This window comes from Prionailurus bengalensis, unplaced genomic scaffold (assembly GCF_016509475.1).
Source record: "Prionailurus bengalensis isolate Pbe53 unplaced genomic scaffold, Fcat_Pben_1.1_paternal_pri Un_scaffold_53, whole genome shotgun sequence".
In the NCBI taxonomy this organism is placed as follows: domain Eukaryota; kingdom Metazoa; phylum Chordata; class Mammalia; order Carnivora; family Felidae; genus Prionailurus; species Prionailurus bengalensis.
The window spans coordinates 415,948-440,140 of record NW_025091156.1 but is presented as its reverse complement, the minus strand read 5'-3'; the positions used below and the strand labels follow the sequence as shown (position 1 = coordinate 440,140).

Genomic DNA, 24,193 nt, shown 5'->3' with positions numbered 1-24,193 from the left:
CCATCTCCTAATCATAGATGAAGATCAACTCTGTGACTCTAAGATCTTTGTGGGTCTAAGTTACTTTGATCCAAGTTACTAAGATCTTTGTGAGTCTAAGTTTACTGCTAGCCTTTTGAAGCCTTTGACCCAGGGACCCCAGCCAGGCTGCTGAGCCATCACTTAGGCACAGAAGCACCCTTTCCAAGTCACCTATTCCTAGAACACTGTCTTGCACTTTTGTACTTCTGGGTCTTACCCTTTGGCAAGTCACATGCTGTGATGGACATCCACTCATGCAAACCTTTTTAAGTGGCTCAGAGAAAGCTGCTTGCCTGTGACTGCCACTTCATGGTCACATCTTTTCCTTCTGAAACCCCTTGAACTTACTATCATTCTTCTAATCTTTGGATATTTTTTGAATTAGAAATATTTGATTCTGTTGTATTCCTGCTAAAAATATGCATGAAAATATTAAAGTAAGGATTCTTTATAATAAGAGAGCAAGTCACAATGATTCATCTGGCCATTTGTGCTTTTTTTTTAATGTTCAGGCATGATATAAAGTACATCCTGTAAAATCTGAGTGTGGTTCATTATCTACGATAACCATCTTTATGGAAAGCCATTCGATAACATGCTCATTCAAGATCAGAAAACCACTTAACCATGTAATAAAGTGGCATATACATATGTTATTATCTTCAAGTATGTAAAGTAGATGTTTCTATAACTTGCATATCATTTTGTATTATTCAGTTTTCTGTAACATGAATGCAATTATTTAAATAAAACAATAATAAGAACAATAAGAACAGGCAAATGTCAATCACTAGTAACTAATAGTAGGACTAATTACATAATATAATGTGTTGAAAAAATAAAACCATGATTACTAATAATCTTTTAATTCATAATGGGTTTCTAGTTACCAAAATTTGGGAAGATAGTGCTGAGTCTCCACATACGTCAGACTGTTTTCTGGTTATTGATGTCATATCTGTTTGTACATTATCGCAATCAATATCTAGAAGAGATAAGTATTATTAACTAAAGTTTATATTTTTACTCAGATTTCTTAGGTTTAACCTCTTCTGTTCCAGACTCATCTGTAATGTGTAAGCTGGCACATTACATTCAGTCATCCTGTTTTCTTGGGCTCCACTTGGCCATGATATTTTTTGAATTTTCCATTATTTTTCATTATCTGCGAAGTTTTGAGAGGTGCTTTTGTAGAATGTATTTTGTAGGATGATCCTTGGTTTGGATATGACTAATGTTTTCAAATGAGTAGACTGGAGTTCGTATCTTTTGGAATAGAAGATCCAGAAGCATAATGCCATCCATAATTATCACTTCACATACAGGGTGTTTACTCTGAAGATTGGGGTCTTTTGTTAGGATTGTTCTTATTCTGTGAAAAATGCTATTGGTATTTTGATGGAGATTGCATTGTATCAATTGCTTTGGGTAGTGTAGACATTTTCACAATATTTGTACTTCCAATCCATGAGCATGGAATGTCCTTCCATTTCTGTGTCATCTTGAATTTCCTTCATGAGTGTTTTTAAGTTTTCAGAACATAGGTCGCTCACCTCTTTGGCTAGATTTATTCATATGCATCTTCTTATTTGGTGAGGTGTCTTTTTTATTTGGTGTGCAATTGTAAATGGGACTGTTTTCTTAATTTCTCTTTCTACTGGTTCATTATTGTTGTCTAGAAATGCAACAGATTTCTGTACAGTGATTTTGTATCCTGTGACATTGCTGAATTCATTTGTCAGTTCTAGCAGTTATTGGGTGGACTCCTTAAGGTTTTCTATATATAGTGCCATGTCATCTGCAATGTGTGAAAGTTTTACTTGTTCCTGATTTGGATTCCTTTTATTTATTTGTTTTTTTTTTTTTTTTGTCTGATTGCTGTGGCTTGGACTTCCAGTACTATGTTTAATACAAGTGGTGAGAGTAGAAATCCTTGTCTTGTTCCTGACCTTAGAGGAAAAGCTCTCAGATTTTCCCCATTAAGGAGGATGTTAACTGTGGGGTTTTCATAGATGACCTTTATTATGTTGATGTATGTTCCCTCTAAACCTACTTTTTTGGGGTTTTTATCATGAATGGATGTTGTACTTTGTCAAATACTTTTTATCTGCATGTGTTGAAATGATTGTATGGTTCTTTTCTTTTCAAGTTTATTCATTTTTAACCAAGACAGAGCGTGAGCAGGGGAGGGGCAGAGAGAGAGACACACACACAGAATTTGGAGCAGGCTCTTGGCTCTGAGCTGTCAGCACAGAGCCTGACGCGGGGCTCGAACTCACAAATCATGAGGTCATGACCTGAGCTGATAGAGGACTGTTAAAGGACTGAGCAACCCAGGTGCCCCGATCATATGGTTCTTATCTTTTGTCCTGTTTATGTATTGTATCAATACAATCTTTTGTCCTGTTGATGATTGATTTGTGATTATTGAACCACAGCTGGGTGTGGTGCAGATGTGCACAGCGTCCTGTGGCAGCTATGCATGTGGCTGGCCAGACAGGGTGCCCTTGTGGTTTTAACAAAGTTTACCCTGATACCAGCAGGTTTGGAGTGGGTGAGTCTCCCAGTGAACCCTTGGGACTGGCGCACTGCTAACAGGTTAGGTAACAAGTGTCTGTGCAGCCTCACCCCCCTGGTAGGTGCCTCTGGGCTTATTCTGGGAGTGGGGGTGGGGGAGAAGAATGGTGCCTGTGAGCTTCCTCATGGTTGGAGAAGTCCCCCAACACACTCAGAAATCAGCACGAACAGTTCTGTCTCCTGTTGCCTCCGCATTGCGTGAACTGCCACATTTACATTGCCTCTTCTCCACACAGGCAGGGACCTGGCTATCACTCACCCTCCTGGATCACCCAGTGCTGGGTCAGCTGACCTCCAAAGCTCCAGGATCTAAACTCAAGGGAATTTGGCCCCTCTCTGTTTTAAAGCCAAATGTTATGAGGATTAGTCTTCCCTGTGTGAGCTCCCTGGTGTGAGGGCTCACTTTCTCTGCCCTCCCTGCAGGCAGCCGCCCTCCACCTTTCTGACCTTCCTAACCTTTCAGATGCAGCTTCTCTCAGTTTAGGTGTAGAGTTTGTTCTGCCAGTCTTTGGATCACTCTCTGGTTCATGGGCTCGAATGTGGATGTTATGTAGTTGAAAACATGGGACAGGGTGAACTCAGGGTCCTCTTACTCTGCTATTATTAATTTTTTAAATGTCTTACTATTTTGGATTTTTGAGACATGGTCAGACAGACTCCTATCACCCATGCACTTCAGGATTAGAAAGGAGTTTTCACCCATTTTCTTCTAGTATTTTATGTTTTAAAACTCTCTTTAATGAGGTATAAGTTACATATAAAAATAGCCTCAAGTTAAAGGGTATAATTTGATGAGACTTGATCTCATGCCTACAGCACCATGAAGTTATACAGTTTCTCTCTAAACCTTAAATCATGATCCTTTGCGTCTAACTTAAATGTTTCTTTTGAGGTAACGAAGAAAGTTTTTTTACGTTTTCAGATATTGCCCTGATGTCTGAATGCCTGCATTGGGATACCTCTTTTCTGATAGTCTATATTCCTGTAAGTATTACATTCAGTCTACCTTTGGACTTTATCCTCTATTGTATCACTCTGTTCATGTAAATTTGTTGCACTACTTTAATGATGAGGGCTTCATAATTGGCTTGATTTTCACTAAATGGCACGAGCTGCAGTTCCACTTATGACAGCAAGCACAGGCTTCCTGTGTTAGGTACTCAAGGGCAAGGCAGATACCCTGGGCACTTGAGCTGAGAATTTAACTCTTTTTGCCAGCCCTCTTCCCTACCCTTGGAGACAGGAATCCCCTTTTGTTCACACAGAAATGTGGGTGCAGTCAGTAGAGAAAGTCCCCTTCTCTCCCTTACCCTTTGTCTCTCAAACTCCCTGTCGCTACCTTGTGCCCTTCCCTTTCTCTGACTCAATCCCCCAGGTCCACTGCTCCAATCCAGCCATGATCAGGGCGTCCTCCAGCTGCTGGCCTCTGCTCTGGCCATCCCTCAGTGAAGGAAACTGCAGGGATTATGTAGTTCACGGGTCTGATCAAGAAATCTCTGCTCCTTAGAGCGCTCCTGCACGTGGTGCTGTCTGGGGAGACCTGGCATCCTGGGCGAGGGTCTGACTCCATTTGTGGCCTCCTCACTCCTCTCCCACCATCACTGCTGGGCCCTCATCCTTCCCCACCATTAGAACTCAGCTATTTCCTAGGGGCAGATACCTGTCTATATGACCCTGAGGCACCAGGGAGTCAGTGAATATTTCTAAAGTAAATAAGCACAAACACCCCATAAATCTAGATACAGGAAGTTCCCACCACCCCGGAAAACTCCCTCGGGCTCCCTTGCACAGAGGGTGACCTTGCTTCTATCCTCCATCACCACCATTTCTGCCAGTTTGTTACCCGTGTGTACAGGAACCCCACTATATGCATCAATGGGGAGTGAGAGTAGATCCTCCTAGAAGCAGACGTTGACATAGAATGGTGAAAGGTGTATTGGGGACACTAGGAAGAACAGAGTGGAGGGGACAGGATGTTTTCTGTAGTTATCTGTGGCCTCAGATGAACACATTAGTATGTGGCTGCATGTGAGATTATATGATATGGAAAATGATTGTCTTCGTATCTCTGAATGTACATGTTCTCATAATTTTCTTTCTTTGTCTGGTAGGGCCTAAATTTTAATAGAAAAATGAGGGACCTTGTCTTACTGTTTAAAAGGGCAATTGCCAATCCCTGGGCTGAGGTGTTAACAGGCTTAGTTTAATGAACTTCCGTGACCGTCTTTTTTTGATGATCATTGTGTGGAGATATCTTAATTGAAACTGTGAGAAGGGTGAGTGGACACTTCCCAGACATTTTGCAGATGCATTCTGTATTCAATGTCTTCTTTTCATAATGTCCTTAGAAACAAATATTACCCCTGTTTCACAGAAAACAAAGCTGAGGCTCTGTGTAGGTCCCACTGAGAACTGGTATTAGGGCTGAGACAGCAGGAACGCAGGAAAAACCTTGGGATATTGTGAGAGAAGTCTGAGGAGATGGAAAGCTGTAGTCAGGGTGATGACAGGGGTCCAGCAGGGGTGGCATCTTGGCCAACCCTGAATTGTAGGTTGACCCACTGGAGTCTGACTCAGGCTGAAAGCCAGTTCAGGCACTCAGCTGACCTAGGTCCTTTCTTCACTTTTAGTTTCACTGAGGGATATGAACTTAGACAAGCATTTCCGTAAGACCACGTTAAACTTTCCATATCTGCCGGGCATTTTTTTCCCATAAATATCCAGAACCTTTAGAAATCCCAGGGAGAAAACAATTCAGTTAGATGATTGCCTAGGTGCACTTTGGCAGCACTGACGTTTTGGAGATAAACACTGCATTGTGCACTGAGAATGATCCCACATAGCAGCTCCGTGTGGACCTCATGCTCCCTGCTCAGGCTGTGGCCAGGAATGGCCTCCAACTGCATCTCACTGATCCCAGCACCCTCGCCTCTGCACCTCCTCAAACTCGGCTTACTGTGCTCAACTTCCCTTCTATTCCTGCGTGATTCAAGTTCCCCCATTTTTGCACTGGATCCTTCACTGGTACTTCCACTATGGTGACCACAAGGTCTGTGTCATATAATGCATGTGCCCCCCCTTCAGACAGGACACCTGAGGCACCTACACTTAGGGGTACATATCATCCTTCACAGAGCTCAAAACATTGTGTCTGTAAGATAGGCACCAGTGCTCCCAATACGTCTGCCTTTGTGTAAAAATCCTCTTTCTTTTTGACAAGAGAAACCTACAGCTGACCTCATTACAGGGAAATGACACAGCCCATTGCACATTATGTCCTGAGAAACTTGAGATATGTGACACTGTCCTCAGGCAGGTTTGCAGTTGAATTGCCAAGCCCTCACAAGCATCCCTACATCATTCCCACCAAGTCTTTCACGAAGAAGACAAATACGCTTTATCAGTCACTCATCCAGTTCAGGTCATCTTACCAAATTTAGTATATGGAGGAGCTGGTGGAGGAGGGGGAGGTGGCCCATAGCCCGTGGCTGGTGGTGATGGGTGGTCCATGGGGGACAGCCTGCAAGGCGATCCTGGGAAAGGACCAGGCCCTCTTGCATACATAATGGCCTGTGGAACAGAAAGGAAAGCTATGTTCATAGGACAGAGCAAAGCACCAACACCAGCAAAAAGTGGGAACGCAAAGAAGCAGTGTTCATCTCCTGCCAGCTTCCCCACCACCAGGTTCCAAGAGGGCAGCATCAGCGCCAAAATCTCTACCCATACTTTGGGTTCCACTTATGCTTTTGGGGTGCAGAATGGATGCTATGGTGATAAACCAGCGTTCGCACATGTTTGTAAATGTAGAAAAGCAAAGGCTCTTTTCCTAGAGGATTTATGGAGTGAATACTAAATTAATAAAATAGCATACTCCCCATAGGAAGACATCTAAGTCCACAGTCACCCCCCCCCCCACCGTTTATACCCCTCCGCCACAAAGGCTGCTTACTGTGTATGTGAAGAACTACAGAATGAGAAGTAATGACAGTCCCAGTTTCCACCCAGGGAATCATAGCCCTCGTGGCTCAAAGCTCTGCCTCTAAGCCCCCGCCTGTGCCTGATCTGCTGCTCTCCTGACAGTAGGGTCTCCTCCTCTCTGGAAGTGCTATCCAGTGGCACAGAGACACATGGGGCGATAGGGATCCTGAGGTCCTGCAGAGAACCTGGAAAGAAAGCATGCTCTTAGAGAAACACTTCACCTATACATGTTAATTGGGTTCAGCTAATTTATTTTAATTCAGAGGTACTTCTCAGCTTAAGTAGAGTAAAATTTGCAGGGTACTTTTGTCCTCTAAAAAAATGAGCTGAAATTCTAATTAACAAAATTAACACAAATGCACTTTGATTTCTGGTGTAAATTTCCATGTTTTACCCATACCTCTGAAACAGGACAGAACAGAACCTGCTCATATGAACACAAGGGAAGGCCATGGTGGGGACTTGCCACACAGGTAATTTTGGATTTTCTCTTCACAACTTAACTTTCAGTGCGTGTTTTCTACAACAAGTATGTCACCTCTTATAGTTCAGAATGTTCATACCCAGGGCACACCTGAAGGGATTCTGGATAGCATGTTTACCACAAAAAGATCGAATGCTGATGGATATGAAAATTACACTAAGACCACTCTAAATGACACATACAAAAATATAAGTTGCAGTGAAGGGAGTTTGCATTTTCAGATTGTAGAGATATCGACAGATTTTCTGAACACAAAAAACCCTTGACAGAAGCGGGAGAGGAAGAACGGCAAGAGCAGTGATTCCACATTGAGGAGATCCAGAAAGAATGAGGCAAGCCAGGAGACTTCCAAGTGGAGTGTGGGATCATCCACCTTGGCTTATTTCCAGGAACACACTCGAAAAGCCCTAAGGTCCTCACCCCTAAGCACACTTAACTTCTAAACTTACCACAAAGAGATGCCAGGTGGACAGTAGAGAAGCCCGTAGACTATTGGGTAAAGGTTGTGCGTTTGGAAATAAAAACACAAGCAGACATATCATACGACACAGAAACCAGAGACATTGGCAGGAGAGTGTGCTGTACAGAAAGATGCGGGTGTCAGGAGAGACTTAGAACTGAAAATGGCCAGAGCATTTCCCTTGTACTTCTCGGCACTTTTGGTAGAGTCAGTATTGGTATCACTCACGGGGGTGACACCAGCTTCTGGACCTGCTAAAGGCCCTGGATGGGATGGACATTTATTCTGATTTGAGTAGACTGTTGGGGGATTAAAAACAAAACAAAACAAAACAAAAAAACCCTCCCCACATTCCTGAAACAACTTAAACTCTTTGCTCCAGTCAGATCACAAATCACATGCAGAGGGTGTGCCTCATCCCTCAGGTGATCCCCAAGAAGTGGAAGACCCTTCCTGTAAACCCTGACGAAGACCTGTAAAATCCTTGATTCAGATGTTTTCATCACTCATCAAACAATGATGGATGGCTGGGGCTCGAGTAGATGGATATACATTAGGCTGTGCCTCATGCCTCACGCCTCACAGAGCCCAGCCGCGGGCAGGGCATTTCTGCTGAACCGCTATATCTGCTTTTCTGCATACAGCCCCATTCCTTCTCCACGAGAGACACCTGTACCAACACAGAGTGGAGGTAATGACAGAAAGATGATATGTCGATCATGAAACACGAGGAATGTGGTAATGGCGGCAGACACATTCCCCTTGCATCATAATGGTCTGTGGTACCACCTAGCACCTTGGCCAAAGACCTAACACCAACAAAAATGAGTGTGCTTTACAAGTCAACTCATACCGCTCAGATCATCTTACCAAGTGTTGCTGGTGGAGGGTTCGGGGTGGCCCCAGGGCCACCAAGGTTCAGGAGGTGGATGTGCCGAATAGCCCATGGGGGCGCATCTAGGGTCCTTGTCTGCAGAATCTTCCAGTTAACGGAGGAAGTCCCCATGGATCCACACTGTCCTGCAGAACAGAAGTGACAGCTACATGCCTATGCCAGACAAGAGAACCAATACCCAAAGCAGCTGTAACCCATAGAAGAACGTGTCAGCACCTGTCACCTTCTCTGCCACCAGGATCCAAGAGAGTAGCATCAGTACCTGAAAACTCTGTCCCTGCCACTGGATACCACCTACAGCTTGGGGTGGTGGATGCAAGAGGAGGAACTGCTGTCACCACACATCACTGCCCATGTCTGCGGAAGTAAAATGGCAAGGGTCCTGTCCTAGAGGGTTAACAGAAGTGATTACATAGTGATGAAGCAGCATTCTCCAGACAGGCAGGCATCTATGTCCCAGTTCACCCTGCATGCCTCCTCTGCAGTGACTCCTGATGCTCTGTTTTTGGTATAATAGGAACACAACAAATTGAGTGCAAATAAATGGCTCATATTCTGCTCATGGAATCACAGCCACTCCTGGGGAAAAGTTCTGCAGCCGGACCCTCACTTTGCCTCCTCTGCTCCTCTCCCTGAGAAAGGAGTCTTCCCTCTTGAAGTGTTGTCAAAGGCCTCTGAGACCTCTGGGGAGTGGAGGATGCCTGGGATCTTGCAGGGGAATAGGAGTCTTCTGTGAGGAACAAGTGACTTGTGGTGAATGACTCCAAAGCTCAGATGTGTTCATCTTAATTCATAGGGAATTCTGACTTGAAGCATATTACAGGACACAGAGTAATTAAGTCCTACAGAAACAAAAGAGGTAAAAATTCGCATAACAGCTTTAATGCAAGTGTTTTGGTATAAAACTCCTGGGATGTGTCATGAGACTGTATCAGCTCTAACAGTGACTGGGGACACAACCAGAAACTGCTCATATGAACACAATCGAAGGACACAATGTTCAGGTTATTTTTACCTAAGGTATAGCTGGAAGGATTCCAGACAACTCATTTACCAACAAAGATGGGAAGGTGATGAGTGATGATAATGACTTTGTCTAAGACAACTCTGAATCGCACAGGGCACAGGGATGCCTGGGTGGCTCAGTCACTTGAGTGACCGACTTCAGCTCAGGTCATGATCTCACAGTTTGTGAGTTCAAGCCCCACGTCGGGCTCTGTGCTGATAGGTTAGAGCCTGGAGCCTGCTTCTGATTCTCTGTCTCCCTCTCTCTCTGCTCCTTCCCCACTCATGCTCTGTCCCTCTCTGTCTCAGAAATAAATAAATATTAAAAAATAATTTTAAATTGCACAGGGCACAAAATAAAAAGTTGGAGTAATGATGGGGTTTTGCATTTTTCAGTTTTAAACAATACGGTAGACTTTCTAGCAGGTTAATGTCCTAGCCAGAATCAAGAAAGGAAGACACAGCAGCCACACTGTTCCCACAGAGTTGAGGTCTGGAAGGGGTGACCCAGGCCAGGAGACTTCTGTTTGGAATATGGGGTCATCCTCCTCTCGTTATTTCCAGAAACACATGGTAAAGTTTTAGGGTACTCAGCCTCTAAGTCCCTTTGGGCTTCTAAACTTACCACAAAAAGATGACAGGCTGAAAATAGAGAAGCTTGTAGGCTCCTAGGTTAAGAGTGTGCATTTGGAAAACAAATAACAAGCAGACATATAACACAACACACAAAATGAGACTAGGCCAGGAGAGCGTGCTGTACAGACAGATGAGGGTTTCCCGAAAGTGTTACAACTGAGAATGGTCCCAGGATTTACCTTGTCCTTGTCTGCATTCTTTGTACAGTCAGAGCTGGTAACTCACAGAGGTTGCATCAGTTTCTGGATCTGCTAAGGACCCCGGAAGGGATAGAGGTTTATTCTACTTTAGTGGACTGTGTGAAATTAAAAGAAACCCTCACCTCATTCCTCCAATATCTTAAACTGTTCCCTACACACAGGTCCTTGGCCAGAGGCAGAGGGTATCCCACATGCCTCAGGTAACCCCCAAGGATAAGGGGGACAATCCCATCACCTTGATAAAGACCCCACCGTGCCCTAGTTCATGTTTTTCATAATTAATCAAATAACTGTGGTCAGGTCAGGCTCAACTAGCAATCTAGAAGTCATCACTTAAACAGAGGTTTCTCAGTATACATTATGGGAAATCACCATTTCATTACAGATTAAGAATAAAAATGAGGATGCCTGGGTGGCTCAGTCAGTTAATCATCTGACTCTCGATTTTGGCTCAGGTCATGATCTCACAGCTTGTGAGTTGGAGCCCTGCACCCGACTCCACCCTGACAGTGTTGGGATTCTCTCTCCCCGCCTCTCTCTCTGCTCCTCCCAGACACACACACACCTCTCTCTCTCTCTTCTCTCTCTCTCTCTCTCTCTCTCTCAAAATAAACGAGCTTAAAAAAAGGGTAAATGGAGAATACTGATTAGGGTATAACATCAGGGAATGCTCAACCTGGGTATGTTTCTTCAGGCTCCAGGTGGATTGTTCAGTCTTTTCGCTTATCTATAAGCTGCCTTCTACATGGAAAGTTATTATATAACTATATCTGAATAGAAATGTACTTACACTAATATGCAAATGAGAAAAGGAAAACGATGGGTATTTAGCAGTGAGGCCACAGACTTGCCCTGATAACATCACAGGCCGAAGCTATATGGAGCCTGAATTTAGGAACTTAGGGCTATGGTTCAAGAAAAAATAAAATAAAAATGACAACATTAAAAATAGTAATGAAATGAACTCCTGAAATAAAACTAAAATAAAGCCTTCACATTGTGTCAAGGTGGGAAGAAAGCTAAGGCCCATGTCCCGTCATCCCCTCCAGGATCCTCTCTTTAGCTAGGGGATGCTGGAGGAGGTGGGAGGGTCTGTGTTCAGGGGAGGGGCCTGAGCTCCACCAGTCACAGGGACAGGTGCTCTGCTGCCTGGGTCATCAGAGGAGAACACCCTCCTGTCACCCCTTTAGAACACCTGCTATCCTTAGGTAGTAATTGTGGTTCTGTCCAGGACACACGATCATCACCACAGGAAAAGGCTTTACTGCAGAAATCAGGCTGCTGCACATCACCACGTGCTCCTTACCTCTCCTTGGAGGGTTCTGTGTCTCTGGACTTCCAGGCATTGGTCTCCATCTCCTGTATCGCTCAAGCAGCCTCTTTCCTTCCATCCCATCCAGTCTTGGATACAGAAAAAGAATGGACTTCTGTAAGAATTGCAATGCCACGTCCTCTGACTAGACACTAAATAGCACAGCTGTCATCCCTCAAAACACCCATAAAAACTCATGTCACGCTCCCACACCTGTGTTTCAAGCGGGCGACCTCCCGGCTCTGCTCTGCCATTTCCCTCTCCCAGATCCGAGGCTTGATCTGGGGGAGAAAAACACATCCCCCTTCAGTCGTGCCAGACTGTGCACCAAAGAGGGAGAGGAGGAAAAAAGGAAACACTTACCCAGTTGTCCTGAGCATTCTTCTCATGAACTGTGATCTGAAAAAGCAACAATGAAAAGTCCATATTTAGGAATTCCAAGGGCGACTACATTCACCCACATGAGGTACTAAGGGTTCCATATGTCAGGCAGAGCTCAGGTTACCTGGTGTCTGAAGGTGAGTTCTGCCTGCTGCAGCTGTTCTTGTCTTTGTCCATTTTGTTGCCTGTGAGTTATAGTTGCTTTTGTCAGATAAGGCCCAATATTGGGTATGATTTTCAATAATCTGCCCATGTTGTCATCATCCTCCTATCTGTCCCCTAATACAATTTTACACATGAAACACTTTCCACATGATTGTAAATGTACAATAGGATCAAAACTGTTGTTCCATCCTTTCCTAACTCATTCCATGACTGTAGGGTCAGAGTTCACATAATTCCTTCCCACTTTCAGTTGTGCCCTAATTGATCATGTGACAAGTGTCTTTCATCATAAAGCTCTTTCGTCCTTTCACTTAGATCTTCACCACGTTTCCTAGGGTTGCAAAGACCAGGGCCATGAAATGGCACTACCATGTTGATGGTATGATTCATTCTAAGACACACTGCTTTCCTACAGATTATGATACTTGACACCACCCCCCAGGAACGTTGGCATGGATGAAGTTTCCACACAGTCTGGCCATTGCTTGAAATCTGGAAATGTTGATGAAGTTAGTTGTTTTGTTCTTTCTAAATCTTACCTTTTTTATCTGTTAATACTCTATGCATATGTGCTCTGCATTTTTGTTTATATTACTATGTTGAGTCTAAACATAGACTTTTAACTTTGTAATAAGGTTAAAAACAAAAAAATGAAGAGAGGTTTCATGAGCTGCTGGTAATTAGTAGCTGAACTCACTTGTACTTGTTTATTTCTTTCATGGCTATTTTCACATTTCCCCTGCAGCTGCCAGCTGATTCTTCTTTGCCGCCAGTTCACACTGTGTCATTTTCAGCTTCCTAAGATGGGAAAGACCTATACACTGTCCAGGAGCCAAGGTCCACAAATTCTGCCTTTTTACCTCCCAGCACTCTTGTAGGCCTAGATACAAATATCCCTTTCCCCACCTCTCCCGTAAATGCACAGACTGACAACACAGTCAGAGAAATGAACTGAACACCCCATTTAAGTTAAAGAAAATTCAACCTCTGTCTGCTGCCATGTCTCTGCTCTCAGACCTGTTTCCTCTCCTTCATCATAAAGTCATCAAATAACATTGCACTTTGTGCCTTCCCAGAGCTGGACTTTGGTTTGAGATGGTGAAGGCTCATTTCAGTTCAGTGTCAAAAACCTTGTCTGACCACCCATACCCATTAGGATGAAGCAAGGGATCATCACTAGTCTCACACCTCCGTGGGGAGCCCTGATTCTCAGTCCAGAAGTTGTACCCTGACACAGACAATCACGCTGAAAGACGACCTTCCAGGATATGGCTTCCCCAACATTGCAGCTCACTCCCAGACATCGCTAGAGTCAGGAGTACAACCCCTGCGTCCACCTTCACATATCCTGGTGGAGGAAAAGGCCAATCTTAGAGCAGCAACATCTCTGCTCTAAGTAGAGCCTGATATGAACCTGATATGAACTGTCACACAGTCTGGGTTTATCTCCAGGAAACAGATTTCAGATGGAAAACTATCAACTTCATGGAGCCAATCTACTTGAACAAGACTCAGTTCATTGACAGTGAAGGCAGCAAAGGGAAATGCTTAGAAAGGCTGGTTTGCTGTGTTGCCCTCAGACTATTTTGTTCATGGTGTTGCTTTAAAGGGTTTCAACTTGGTACTGGATGTATTCAAGAGTCACATGCAAAATTGAAAGACTCCTAGAAACTGACACAAAACCTCTAGACAGAGAAAGGCACATGCATTTCCTTCCGGCATCTCAGGCAGTCCTTCAACAAATGCTTTCTGGAATGGCTGGAATGTAGTGGTTCTGTTGTAAGGGATTGAAAATAGAAAGGTGGCCAGGGTGCTGTACGTGCTCCCCCAAAGAGCTTAGAAATGATAAAAACAAGATGCCAGTGAGACAGAGCAGGCTCCACCCCAGGTGTGGGAAGGACTAACAGAAGCTGAGTCTCCAGGGAAGTGAAGGAAGTATTTCCTTTTCAATGTGAATGAGGGACTCTAAAGGCCCTGATCTCCTCCTGAGAACAAAAGGAAATACTGTACAAAGGAGGAAACATGTGAGCGAATGCACCAAATTTCTAATGACCCCATGAAGACACATGTGACCAAGATGGATGGAGAAGAAGGAAGCCCAGGACAAAGCCAGCCTGGCAGTGGGAACCAATCTCCCCAGGACTCATCAATGAACTTGGGGACAGAAAACTGAACTGCAGAATAGCTGAACAACTTTACGGGCACAGACTTAGAAGGAAACATGTTTAGTTCAGAGGCGGCCAGCAAAGATGAGCCCTAGTGAAGCTGCGGGCTTTGGTCAAGACTCAGAGGAGTTACACTTAAAAAATCGGGGGACATGAATTAACTCAGCTTCCTTCGGATTGGCCTGCTGTGAACAATCTCACTAGCAGAACTGATGCAGGGATCCAGTACTACTGGCACCCCTACCAATTTTCCAGAAATAAATTTCTGTGGTTTCTGCAGCAAGATAATTAATTTTTTCCCACATATTCTTGACCCATGTCTGGTCCTGAACAAAAATGACCTAATTCCTGGATGACAAGACAACGTGATGGGACTGAAACCCATGGGCCAATGGAAATGGATCCCAAGCAGATACAAATATCAATGTTATTAGTGCTGATACCTTCCCTCTTCCACCCCAAATACATGACACAATATGTGTGACAAGCACTTAGGACAGAAAGGAAAATGCGGGTGACAGAAAGCAAGGTAAGAAGGACAGGCACAATTCTGAATGCATTTGGCAAAGACACTCTGGACCCAGTTCCAAAAGAAATTTAATTATCTCTACTGGCTGCCACATTCATTCATACAACAGTACTTGTGATAGTTCTCACATGAACATTTCACTCTTCTATAGCCACTTTTCTTTCTTCATAGAATTCTTCAAGGATGCCTGCTTTGTCCTTCAGCTGTTTGACTTTTTCTTCTTTGGTTGCTTTCACAGACCTCAGTGCATTACACTTGTCTTCCAGGGCCTTTTTATTTTCTGTGCAAACATGGATTTGCTTTCTAAGTGTGCACATGACCTGAGACTTGTTTTTGGTGAGATAGGAAAAGGGCAAGAACCGTGAAGGCAGGAAGGCACTCTTTCCCTTTCCAATGCAAAGTCATTGTCACCAATATGGGGATTTCTCCGCAACAGACAGCATACTTTCCAGTTGACAGTTATTGGACCTCAAGACTCTCAACTCTACATGCTCGAATTCACCATTTTCATCTTGCGTTTTTAAGTAAGACAGATAAGAGAAAAACACTTTCCATAAGTAATGATCGCACAAAAATTTGAGTGCACCTAACACAACAGGATTGTGCATTGCAATAAACAAAGACCTTGAGGCATAAATATCACTAGGAGAAGATAAAGATGGTGGAAATAGTTCATGTCAGATAGCTTATAAATGGTTTTCTTGTTGGAATATATATATTTATATACATCTGTATATGTGTGTGTGTGCATACACACACACACACACACACACACACACACACACACACACACACTTTTTCCCCATTCATGTTGAAAATTCACTGTTCAGCATTACAAAATGAAGAGACTATGAGGCACCTGGGTGGTTCAGTCAGTTGAGTGTCAGACTCTTGATTTCGGGTCAGGTCATGATTCCAGGATCATGGGATCTAGCCCTGTGTTGGGCTTCACGCTGAGTGTGGATCCTGCTTAAGATTCTCTCTGTTTCCCTCTGCCTCTCTCCCCCACTTGCATGCCCTCTCTCACTAAAATAATAATAATAATAATAATAATAATAATAATAAAGAATAATTTAAAAATAATTTTTTTAAAAAAAGGAAGGGACTATACATTTTAGCTGTTGCCCTTTATCTCTCAATTATCTTTGAGAGTTTTCTATATATCTTGGAGGGCAGAGCTGAATGATGTGATAATTAGTTGTGAACACAAAAGATAAGTTCTAGTCCTTGAAATGGCAAAAGTCATCATGGTGGTCGTGGTGAAATTCCAGGTCCCTGGGCAGGAGGTTGGACTCCCAGAGGCCCGCTCTCTACTGTGGTAAATGGCAAGCTAATAGCTGTGCTCACCTCACCCAATGAACAAAAACTCTCCAAAGCCAAATTACAGTAAAACTCAGCAGCCAAGTCTTAGCACTTCCTGATTCTTCACATTCCTCTCTCTCTCTGAGATAGCAAGGCAGCATGTACACTTTGAAGGGTGTCTTTTAAAATTTCATTAAAGTGCTCAACTTTTTTGATGTTCTCCTTTAACAAACCATGTTGAATGAGTAATAATAATTCATTATTTTACTTGTGTTTTTAGAATGCAATCTAGGCAAAGAAGGGATTCTTACCTTCCATTTAAGAGCTTCATCAGAGAGAAACTTCCGTTCTTAGTTTCCTGAAGACGTTTCTTTAATTCATTGTTTTATAAAACATGAAAAAGGAATCAGAATTCAAAAAAAAAAAGCATAATGATAGATAAACCTGTCTTCTAATGTGTGACTCCTTTCACAAATAGAGAGGTAGCTCTTTACATTTGTGAAGCTTGTCTTCAATTGGGACTGTTTATAGAACACATGAAATAGGTCAGTAGGATGCTCTACCAGAGTGGAAGTAACCAAAATGAAATCACACAAAATATTTGAAAGGGCAATGCTGCCTTCTGTTCCCAAGTGGATATATCTTCAGCAAGTTCTTTGTTTTCTTTCTTAAAATTATTGATCTTCGTGGTTGTTTGCTGTAAACTAACTAAAAGGAGATAAAAACAATTTCTGAGGTTGTTACCAAACCAGTTCTATCGAATAATCCCAGTGTTTTAGCGGCACAGACACATGATCTGACAGGTGGGTGTAACTAACATTTTAGCTTTCCCGTGTGTCTGAAGAAATCAAGTTTCAGCAGCATTTTAAACCGAAGAAAGCCTATTTCAATGCGATTCCTATTTAAAATATTGTCCAAAATGGAGAAATGCAATAAAATATCTTCTGCTAATTTCTCTCTCATCTGGAAGCACCCTTCTTGGAAAACTCAGTCCCTTTAAATAGTCACCACCAGAGTTGAAACAGAAAAATCAAATCCTATCAACTTACGTTTCTCTCCTCCAAGTATTAAGGTACACAGAGAGGTCCCAGAAAATAAAGGAACAAACAAAAACAAAAAAAACATCATTTAGTCTCGATTTGAGCCACTCACACCCCCAGGTGCTATCTGGAATTCCACACAAGGAAAACTCAAACTGCTGCTGACTGGTTGACTACTCAAAGGCCTTGGATGACTTCCTGCTGCTCACAGATTGCCTTTCATGAACCCTAGGCCAGGGGCCCTGGAGGACAAGGTCTTTGGAATCAAACATACGGGTACCATCTCAGCTTTACGCTTAGTGGCTGAAGGATCTGGATTAATGGCAATTCCTAGAAGACAAACGTTTTTCATCCCGACATGCGAATATTACCCTCCAACCTTAAAGGAATATTATTCAACACACATGAAGCACCCAATAATTACAGATGGATAGCACACATAAGCTCTAGAACAGACTCCTCCAACAGGGATTGATTCTCTCATCTGACCACAGAGTGCAAACTTCTATTGGCCGGCCCACTGTGAGAGCTCTCATGCCCTGAGATCACTCTTCTCCCCACCACCACCACTGCATTCAAAGGGATGAACACCAGCCTTTGCGGGCTAGTTAAGTGTCAGGCAGCCACCCTGGCTCTCAACAGACAGCGCCACAGCATCACCACAGTCTATGGAGCCCATGCAGAGTACATTTCCCCCATTTGTGTCACATTCACTTCTCATTCTCCCCTGGCATGGACGGCTCCCTGCACCTCAGACTCAAAACCTTGTTTTAAACCTCTCTTGTGACACACACCCTGCCTGGCAATATCTGGCTTCTTCTCTAAGCTTAGGCTTCTTGATAGACTCAAAAAGGGTTTTCTTATCTTCACATTTCAGCAAGAGCCGGCTCATGGCAAAGTGCTCACTCCACACCTCAGGCTCAGATCATCACGTGTTTCCTAACCATTTCTATGTAAAATTACACTCATTTCATTCCCTCTACTCTGGTGATGTGTTCCTCCTCGTGATCTCTTATCTTAAGGGATGGCAACTCCCCTCCACATTGTCACTTAGGCCCAAACAGGGAAGAGAAAGATTTTCAAGAGTTAACATGCCAATTAGACATCAGAAGTCACCATATGTATCCCTAGTTGAATTAAAATGCACATCAAGGAGTGCCTGGGTGGCTCAGTTGGTTGAGTGTCCAGCTCTGGGTCAGGCCATGATCCCATGTTTTGTGGGTTCTACCCTCACATCGGGCTCTGTGGTGACAGCTGGGAGCCTGGAGCCCACCTTGGGAGTCTGTGTCTCCCTCTTTCTGTCCCTCCCCCACTCGCACTTTGTCTCTCTTGCTCAAAAAGAAACAAACATTAAAAAAACCCACATCAAACACCAGCACTGAGAAAATATTACAAAGAAAACTAAAGCTTCAATTCTTACCTTGATATTCTTGAGGTTCTAAGAGAGGAAGAAACAAAATTAAGTTTGCTGTCAAAACATATTGTTAGTAAAAAACCCAGTGTTCATGATAAATACTAAAATAATACTCCAATGAAATTACAATAATCATTTAATTTTGCATAATGAATTCACAGGATTAAAAAACAGGAAAAAATTAGAATTCCGTATTTAAGTCATGATACTTCACAAACATTTCCGTTAAAACGCACAATGTATATAGCTTATTTTTGACCCCCAAATCGATTTACATTTTCTTAAATGAACATTCACCCTATTCAATATTGAAAATTGATAATGCAGACATTTTTTAAAAAATGCACTAAATCATCATTTCCCTGACTTTGTCTTTTTAAACCCAGGTTCCACATTGAAGTTTAGAACTGGGATTATTTTTAAATCCTGAAATAAAGAAAAAAGGAAGGATGAAGGATGGAAGGAAGATAGGAAGGTAGGCAAGCGGGCACATTCTAATATTTTTCAAGTAGTTAACATAACTTAAGAATTTATAAACCAGGTTAAAATAGAAAAATCAATAATATTAAACATAGAATAAGAAGTCAATGACTTCTGTTGTACATTCGTAAAGTATCTACAGAAACTTTGGAATATCTCCAAAAATATGCCCAAAATTTATGGTTAATGGGAGTAAGTAACAATAAAAAATGTACTAGAGATACAACTGATAATGTTATATGGATAGATGTTTACAGATAGGGACATAACTGAGAGAGAGGAGTAGTTACTATTATAAACATGGGATTATTACTCCCCCCAAAATATACTTCTAGTTCACTTTCTAAAAACATTGAGGTTTTTGTTCAATGTTTACTTTGATTCTGAATCACAGCTCGAAGTGTCAGATTTCTGAAGTAAATAAAGATTTGCCTAATCAGGCGATCTTCTCTATGCTGATGACATCTAGGAGATTTTAAGTTCCTTGAATACACAGCTCCAAGTAGCCAATGAAAGGAATTCACATTCCTATTTCACAGTATTGCACCTAAATCAATCAATAAGAACTATGAAAATTATTTCTAAAAGAATGCTAAAGTCCTGGATATGGTCCCCAAAAGAACACATATCATTTTACAAAAACTAGACTAACCAGCACTGTAGGAGCAAATACACCCACAGTGCAATTCACACGAATTCATATACGAAGCTTTAATTTTGTGCAAATGAACCACTCTAGAAAGTAGCCTCCAAAATGTGTAACATTTGTTTCTTCAGCTGTCAGAAGTGAGGTCACTAAAATGCGTGCTGGTGGGAAATGTACATGTCTTTGAGTGGCCACTGTCTAAAAGAGAGCAGGGGCTGTCAGCACAATGATCATAGGTATCGAACACACAAAAGACAAGCCATACTGGCATGAATGTAAACATCCTCCCTCGTGGGTATTCTTGAAACATCTGGCAACTGTCTGGCTGCTGATATTCGTAGTTGACTCTTTTGTTTTTGAAATTATTGTCAAGTTAGCGAACATACAGTGTATAGAGTGTGCTCTTTGTTTGGGGGGCAGATTCCGTGATTCATCGTTTACATACAACACCCAGTGCTCATCCCAACAAGTGCCCTCCTCGATGCCCATCACTCACTTCCCCCCCACCCCCGCATCAACCCTCAGTTCTCTGCATTCAAGAGTCTCTTATACTTTGCCTTCATTTGCCTACATTTGCCTACATTTGCCTTATACTTTGCCTACATTTTCCCCTTCCCTCCCCCCATGGTCCTCCATTAAGTTTCTCAAGTTCCACATATGAGTGAAAACGTTTGATATCTGTCTTTTTCTGACTGACTTATTTCACTTGGCATAGTACTCCAGTTCCATCCACATTGTTACAAATGGCAGGATTTTATTCTTTGTCATTGCCAACTAGTATTCCATTGTATATATACACCATATCTTCTTTATTCATCAGTTGATGGACATTTAGGCTCTTTCCATAATTTGTTGAAATTATTATTGAAAGTACTGCTATACATGTGCCCCTATGAATCAGCACAGGGAGGAGAGCATTTTAAGAGAAATAGTTCATTAGCTTCTCTCCTGGGAGCCCTGGGACAACACCTAGATGGTTGAAGGCCCCAGGTGTTCTGGGCGGGGAGGGCCTAGCAGGTGGCCAGGGTCACCCCGGTTATAACTGGAGCAGGGAGCAGGGAAAGAGGCAGCAGTGAACAGAGATTGGGGGCCTTGAAAAGGTGAGATGATTCATGGAGGCGAGGAAGTGTCGCCAAAGCCAGTGTCAGCTTCCCATCTGGGGAGCCCTTTGTGGCCCCTCGGGGCAGGACCAGGAGCCTAGAGTTTGAGATCCAGCTGTGCTGCTTACCAGCTGTGTGACCTAGACCGGTTTGCTTCAGTAAAATGGTGTCCTTCCATGTACATGCCTGTGTCCATAACTGTGGTGAGGACAAGAGAGAGCCATGTACTGAGCACCTGTGCACATTAACATCACCAACTACGGGGGACGCAGGATCATCAAGCCCAATGGTCAAGAATGAATTCTTGTTACGTTTTATGGTGCGAAGAGGTGTTTTCATTTCAGCATGGGTACAGGACAGGTTGGAAGGAAGAGCTGCACTGGGAAAGTGAGGAGCAATTAACTGTATACTTTTAAGTTTGGGGGTGGAGAGGCTAGACGTAACCTATCTCTAAAGGGATTTGTGCATGTTATAGAAGACTCATGGGATCCTGGAGGTCTGGCTGTTGTGAAGACAGGGTTGCTTTCAGTCTCTAGCAAATCATCAATATTTAGTGCCATTAGTGCCTTGAGCAGGGTCACACTCTGCATGTCTCAGGGATTTTTCAGTGGGCTGCAGATTGTGAGAAAATTTAATCTTGACTATGATTCTCTTGCCTTTGTGCTCCTCCTCATTTCCCCCATGAATAATTTTTTAAGTTTCTTTACTTTGAGAGAAACATAGAGTGAGCAGGGGAGGGGCAGAGAGGGAGGGAGAGAGAGAATCCCAAGCAGCATCCACTCTCATATTGCTGAGCCCAATGTGGGGTTGAACTCACGAGCCATGAGATCATGACCTCAGCTGAAATCAAGAGTCAGAGTCTTAACTGACTGAGAGACCCAGGCACCTCGCCCCCTGCCGCCCCGTGAACAATTCTGAACCTTAAATCTTTAAGGTTGTTGAAGGCAGGGGGAAGGCCTCATCTTCTGTAACTTCTTCTTGCTGAATAGAGATGTAGAGATGTCCCTAAGTCATGGTCAGGAATGTATAGGGTATTTAGGAAAAGTGGAGGCAGCTGATTCCAATGTGGATCCCAAAGAAGTATGTCTGTGGTGGTAAGGACCATTTGTCAACCTGAAGTTATTGTAGTGATGGAGTCTTGGCACCAAGCAGAGAAACTTTGGAAAAGGCAACATATGAGCATTAGTATGGCTAAAAGAATGAGAAGTCCAACAAAGAGACCCTTTATAGTTGACCACAGTCGTCCTGAGAAGCAGGGCTTAACCAGTCTTTTAAATTTTTTTTTTTACGTTTTTATTTATTTTTGAGACAGAGAGAGACAGAGCATGAACGGGGGAGGGGCAGAGAGAGGGGGAGACACAGAATGGAAGCAGGCTCCAGGCTCTGAGCCATCAGCCCAGAGCCCGACGCGGGGCTCGAACTCACGGACCGCGAGATCGTGACCTGAGCTGAAGTCGGACGCTCAACCGACTGAGCCACCCAGGCGCCCCTTAACCAGTCTTTTAAAGAGAGGGAAGTATTTTCGTATAGCCTTAATTTGAGTATACATGTCAGTTGGTAACCCTGCCATAATTCTGGAGTAATATTTCTGGATAACCTGGAGTGCATATATAGCACTCTGCTTTAATGAAGCATAGGTGCCTCCTTGGGCTGCGGTTGGGATATCAACGGCCATTCGATTTTGGAGGGTCACTTTTTAAACTGAGCTGGGTCTGTTTAAAGATGACTAGTTTATGCTTGACTAAAGCCTCTATTTGTAATTTTATATCAATAGAGGTGGCCCCTGGGGCATATATGGCTAAGGGATCAAACCATCAAGAAGCCCTCTTTGTTTGATGTCTAACTTCAACAATATCCTAATTATGAGGAATCACGGGCAAGTGGGAGAAAACTTGTCCGAGCCAGGCCAGAAGCCAAGCCAAATATTTGCCATCAGACATGCCTGCAATACCTGTAGGTGTGGGTGAATTCCTCTTCTCAAGGTCCCCCAAATATCCTGAGGTCCCTGTACCTTCCAGGAAGTGATATTCCTGACTCTCCTGGTAAGGCTGCTGGGAAACCTGTAAGCAAGGTATCAGGCCAACAGTTCCAAAGGGCTTTCCTGGCTTACTTTTCATTTCTTTAAATGTGTGTTTATTTTGGAGAGAGAAAGAGAGAGGGGGATGTGTGGGGGAGGGTCAGAGAGAGGGCGACAAAGGATCTTAGCAGGCTTTGTGCTATCAGTGCAGAGTCTGATACGGGGCTCGAACTCACGAACTATGAGGTCAGGACCTGAGCTGAAGTCAGACGCTTAACTGACTGTGCCATCCAGGTGTCCCCTGGCTTTATGTTTCATAAAGGCAACCTCAGTTCCTTAAAGCTGTATAGTCATATCTGAGTCGATGTATGTCCCTCTGAAATATGACATTCCAGTCAAAGCTTTGGTAAAATAACCAATACTTTCAATAGTGTCCTGTTACAAGAACAGATTCTTAGTGAGCTTAGGAAAACAACTGTAATTACCTTGTAAGAAAGAACTTTTGAATTTCAGAGGGCTGAGGTAGGGAGGAAAGTTAGATGCATCAATTTGTTCACAAATGAATGTTTTACCATGTTTCTGTAAGTCATAGAGACTCATGTTAAGAGAGTTTCCTTAATCTGGCAGAGCAAACATCAGAGAACAAGTAACATTTCAAACAAGAGTCACGAAAATTGTAATCATTTTCTTCAGTTCATTTAGTTCCATGTTACTAATTCTTGCTCACTTTGAATGTAGCTTTCGTTAGTTCTGGAAATTCTTACCCATTTTGGCTTTATGATTTTTTTAAGTTTATTTATTTGTTTGAGAGAGACAGAGGCAGCATGAGTGGGGAAGGGAGAGGGAGAAGGAGAATCCCAAGCAGGCTCCACACTGTCAGTGTAGAGCCCGACAAGGGGCTCAGTCTCATAAACCGTGAGATGGTGACCTGAGCCAAAATCAAGAGTCTGATGCTTAACTGAGTCACTCAGGTATCCCAGTTTTATGATTTTAAAGATATCAAAAACCTGCATTTGTTTAAAAATAAGTCCTTTGCATGAATTTGCTTGAAGATGAAACACATTTTGCAAATGACAAAAGACCATAATACAGCTGACAAGAATATTCAGTTATTTCTGTGACACAGAACACTTCGATAATCAGAATATCAAGTGATATTAAAACTTCAGGAATTTCATATCTATATCTGTCTCTATCTCTCTTTCTCCCTATATGAACCATTGTAGCAGTGACCCAAGCAATACAAGCTTAAGTTTATCATTATTTGTGCATTCCAAGTATCTTAACATACCAAATAAACAAGCCTAGTTGGTCAAAAAAGACTTCATTTACTATTTAAATCTTGGGAAAGTTTTAATGTTCATGCCTAAATAGGATTATGGATCA

At 42.9% G+C, this 24,193-nt stretch overlaps 2 protein-coding genes across 4 annotated transcripts in view; both read right to left on the bottom strand.

Moving 5' to 3' along the window:
• Nucleotides 1-4,896: 4,896 nt before the first annotated feature.
• Nucleotides 4,897-24,193, bottom strand: part of LOC122478354 (transport and Golgi organization protein 1 homolog) — a 318,345-nt gene continuing 299,048 nt past the window's right edge. The window contains exons 7-8 of the transcript XR_006295960.1: nucleotides 6,548-6,761; nucleotides 4,897-6,168 (exon numbers count right to left, since the gene is read on the bottom strand). The gene's annotated coding sequence lies outside the window, so the exon portion shown is untranslated. The remainder of the gene's footprint in view (nucleotides 6,169-6,547; nucleotides 6,762-24,193) is intronic.
• Nucleotides 11,551-15,445, bottom strand: LOC122478356 (transport and Golgi organization protein 1 homolog). 3 transcript variants are annotated; one of them, XR_006295962.1, is made up of 5 exons: nucleotides 14,937-15,445; nucleotides 12,812-12,912; nucleotides 12,074-12,134; nucleotides 11,782-11,967; nucleotides 11,551-11,657 (listed from the first exon to the last, which is right to left on the bottom strand). XR_006295962.1 is itself a non-coding variant. In XM_043572002.1 (3 exons), the coding sequence occupies exons 1-3, from the start codon at nucleotides 12,200-12,202 to the stop codon at nucleotides 11,763-11,765; spliced, it is 252 nt and encodes an 83-aa protein (XP_043427937.1). In that variant the 5' UTR covers nucleotides 12,203-12,327; the 3' UTR covers nucleotides 11,736-11,762. The 3 variants fall into 3 exon arrangements, 1 of the variants encoding a protein (XP_043427937.1); XR_006295961.1 differs by lacking the exon at nucleotides 12,074-12,134 and having other exon boundaries at nucleotides 11,553-11,657; nucleotides 11,782-11,849; nucleotides 11,932-11,967; XM_043572002.1 differs by lacking the exons at nucleotides 11,551-11,657; nucleotides 12,812-12,912; nucleotides 14,937-15,445 and having other exon boundaries at nucleotides 11,736-11,849; nucleotides 11,932-11,967; nucleotides 12,074-12,327.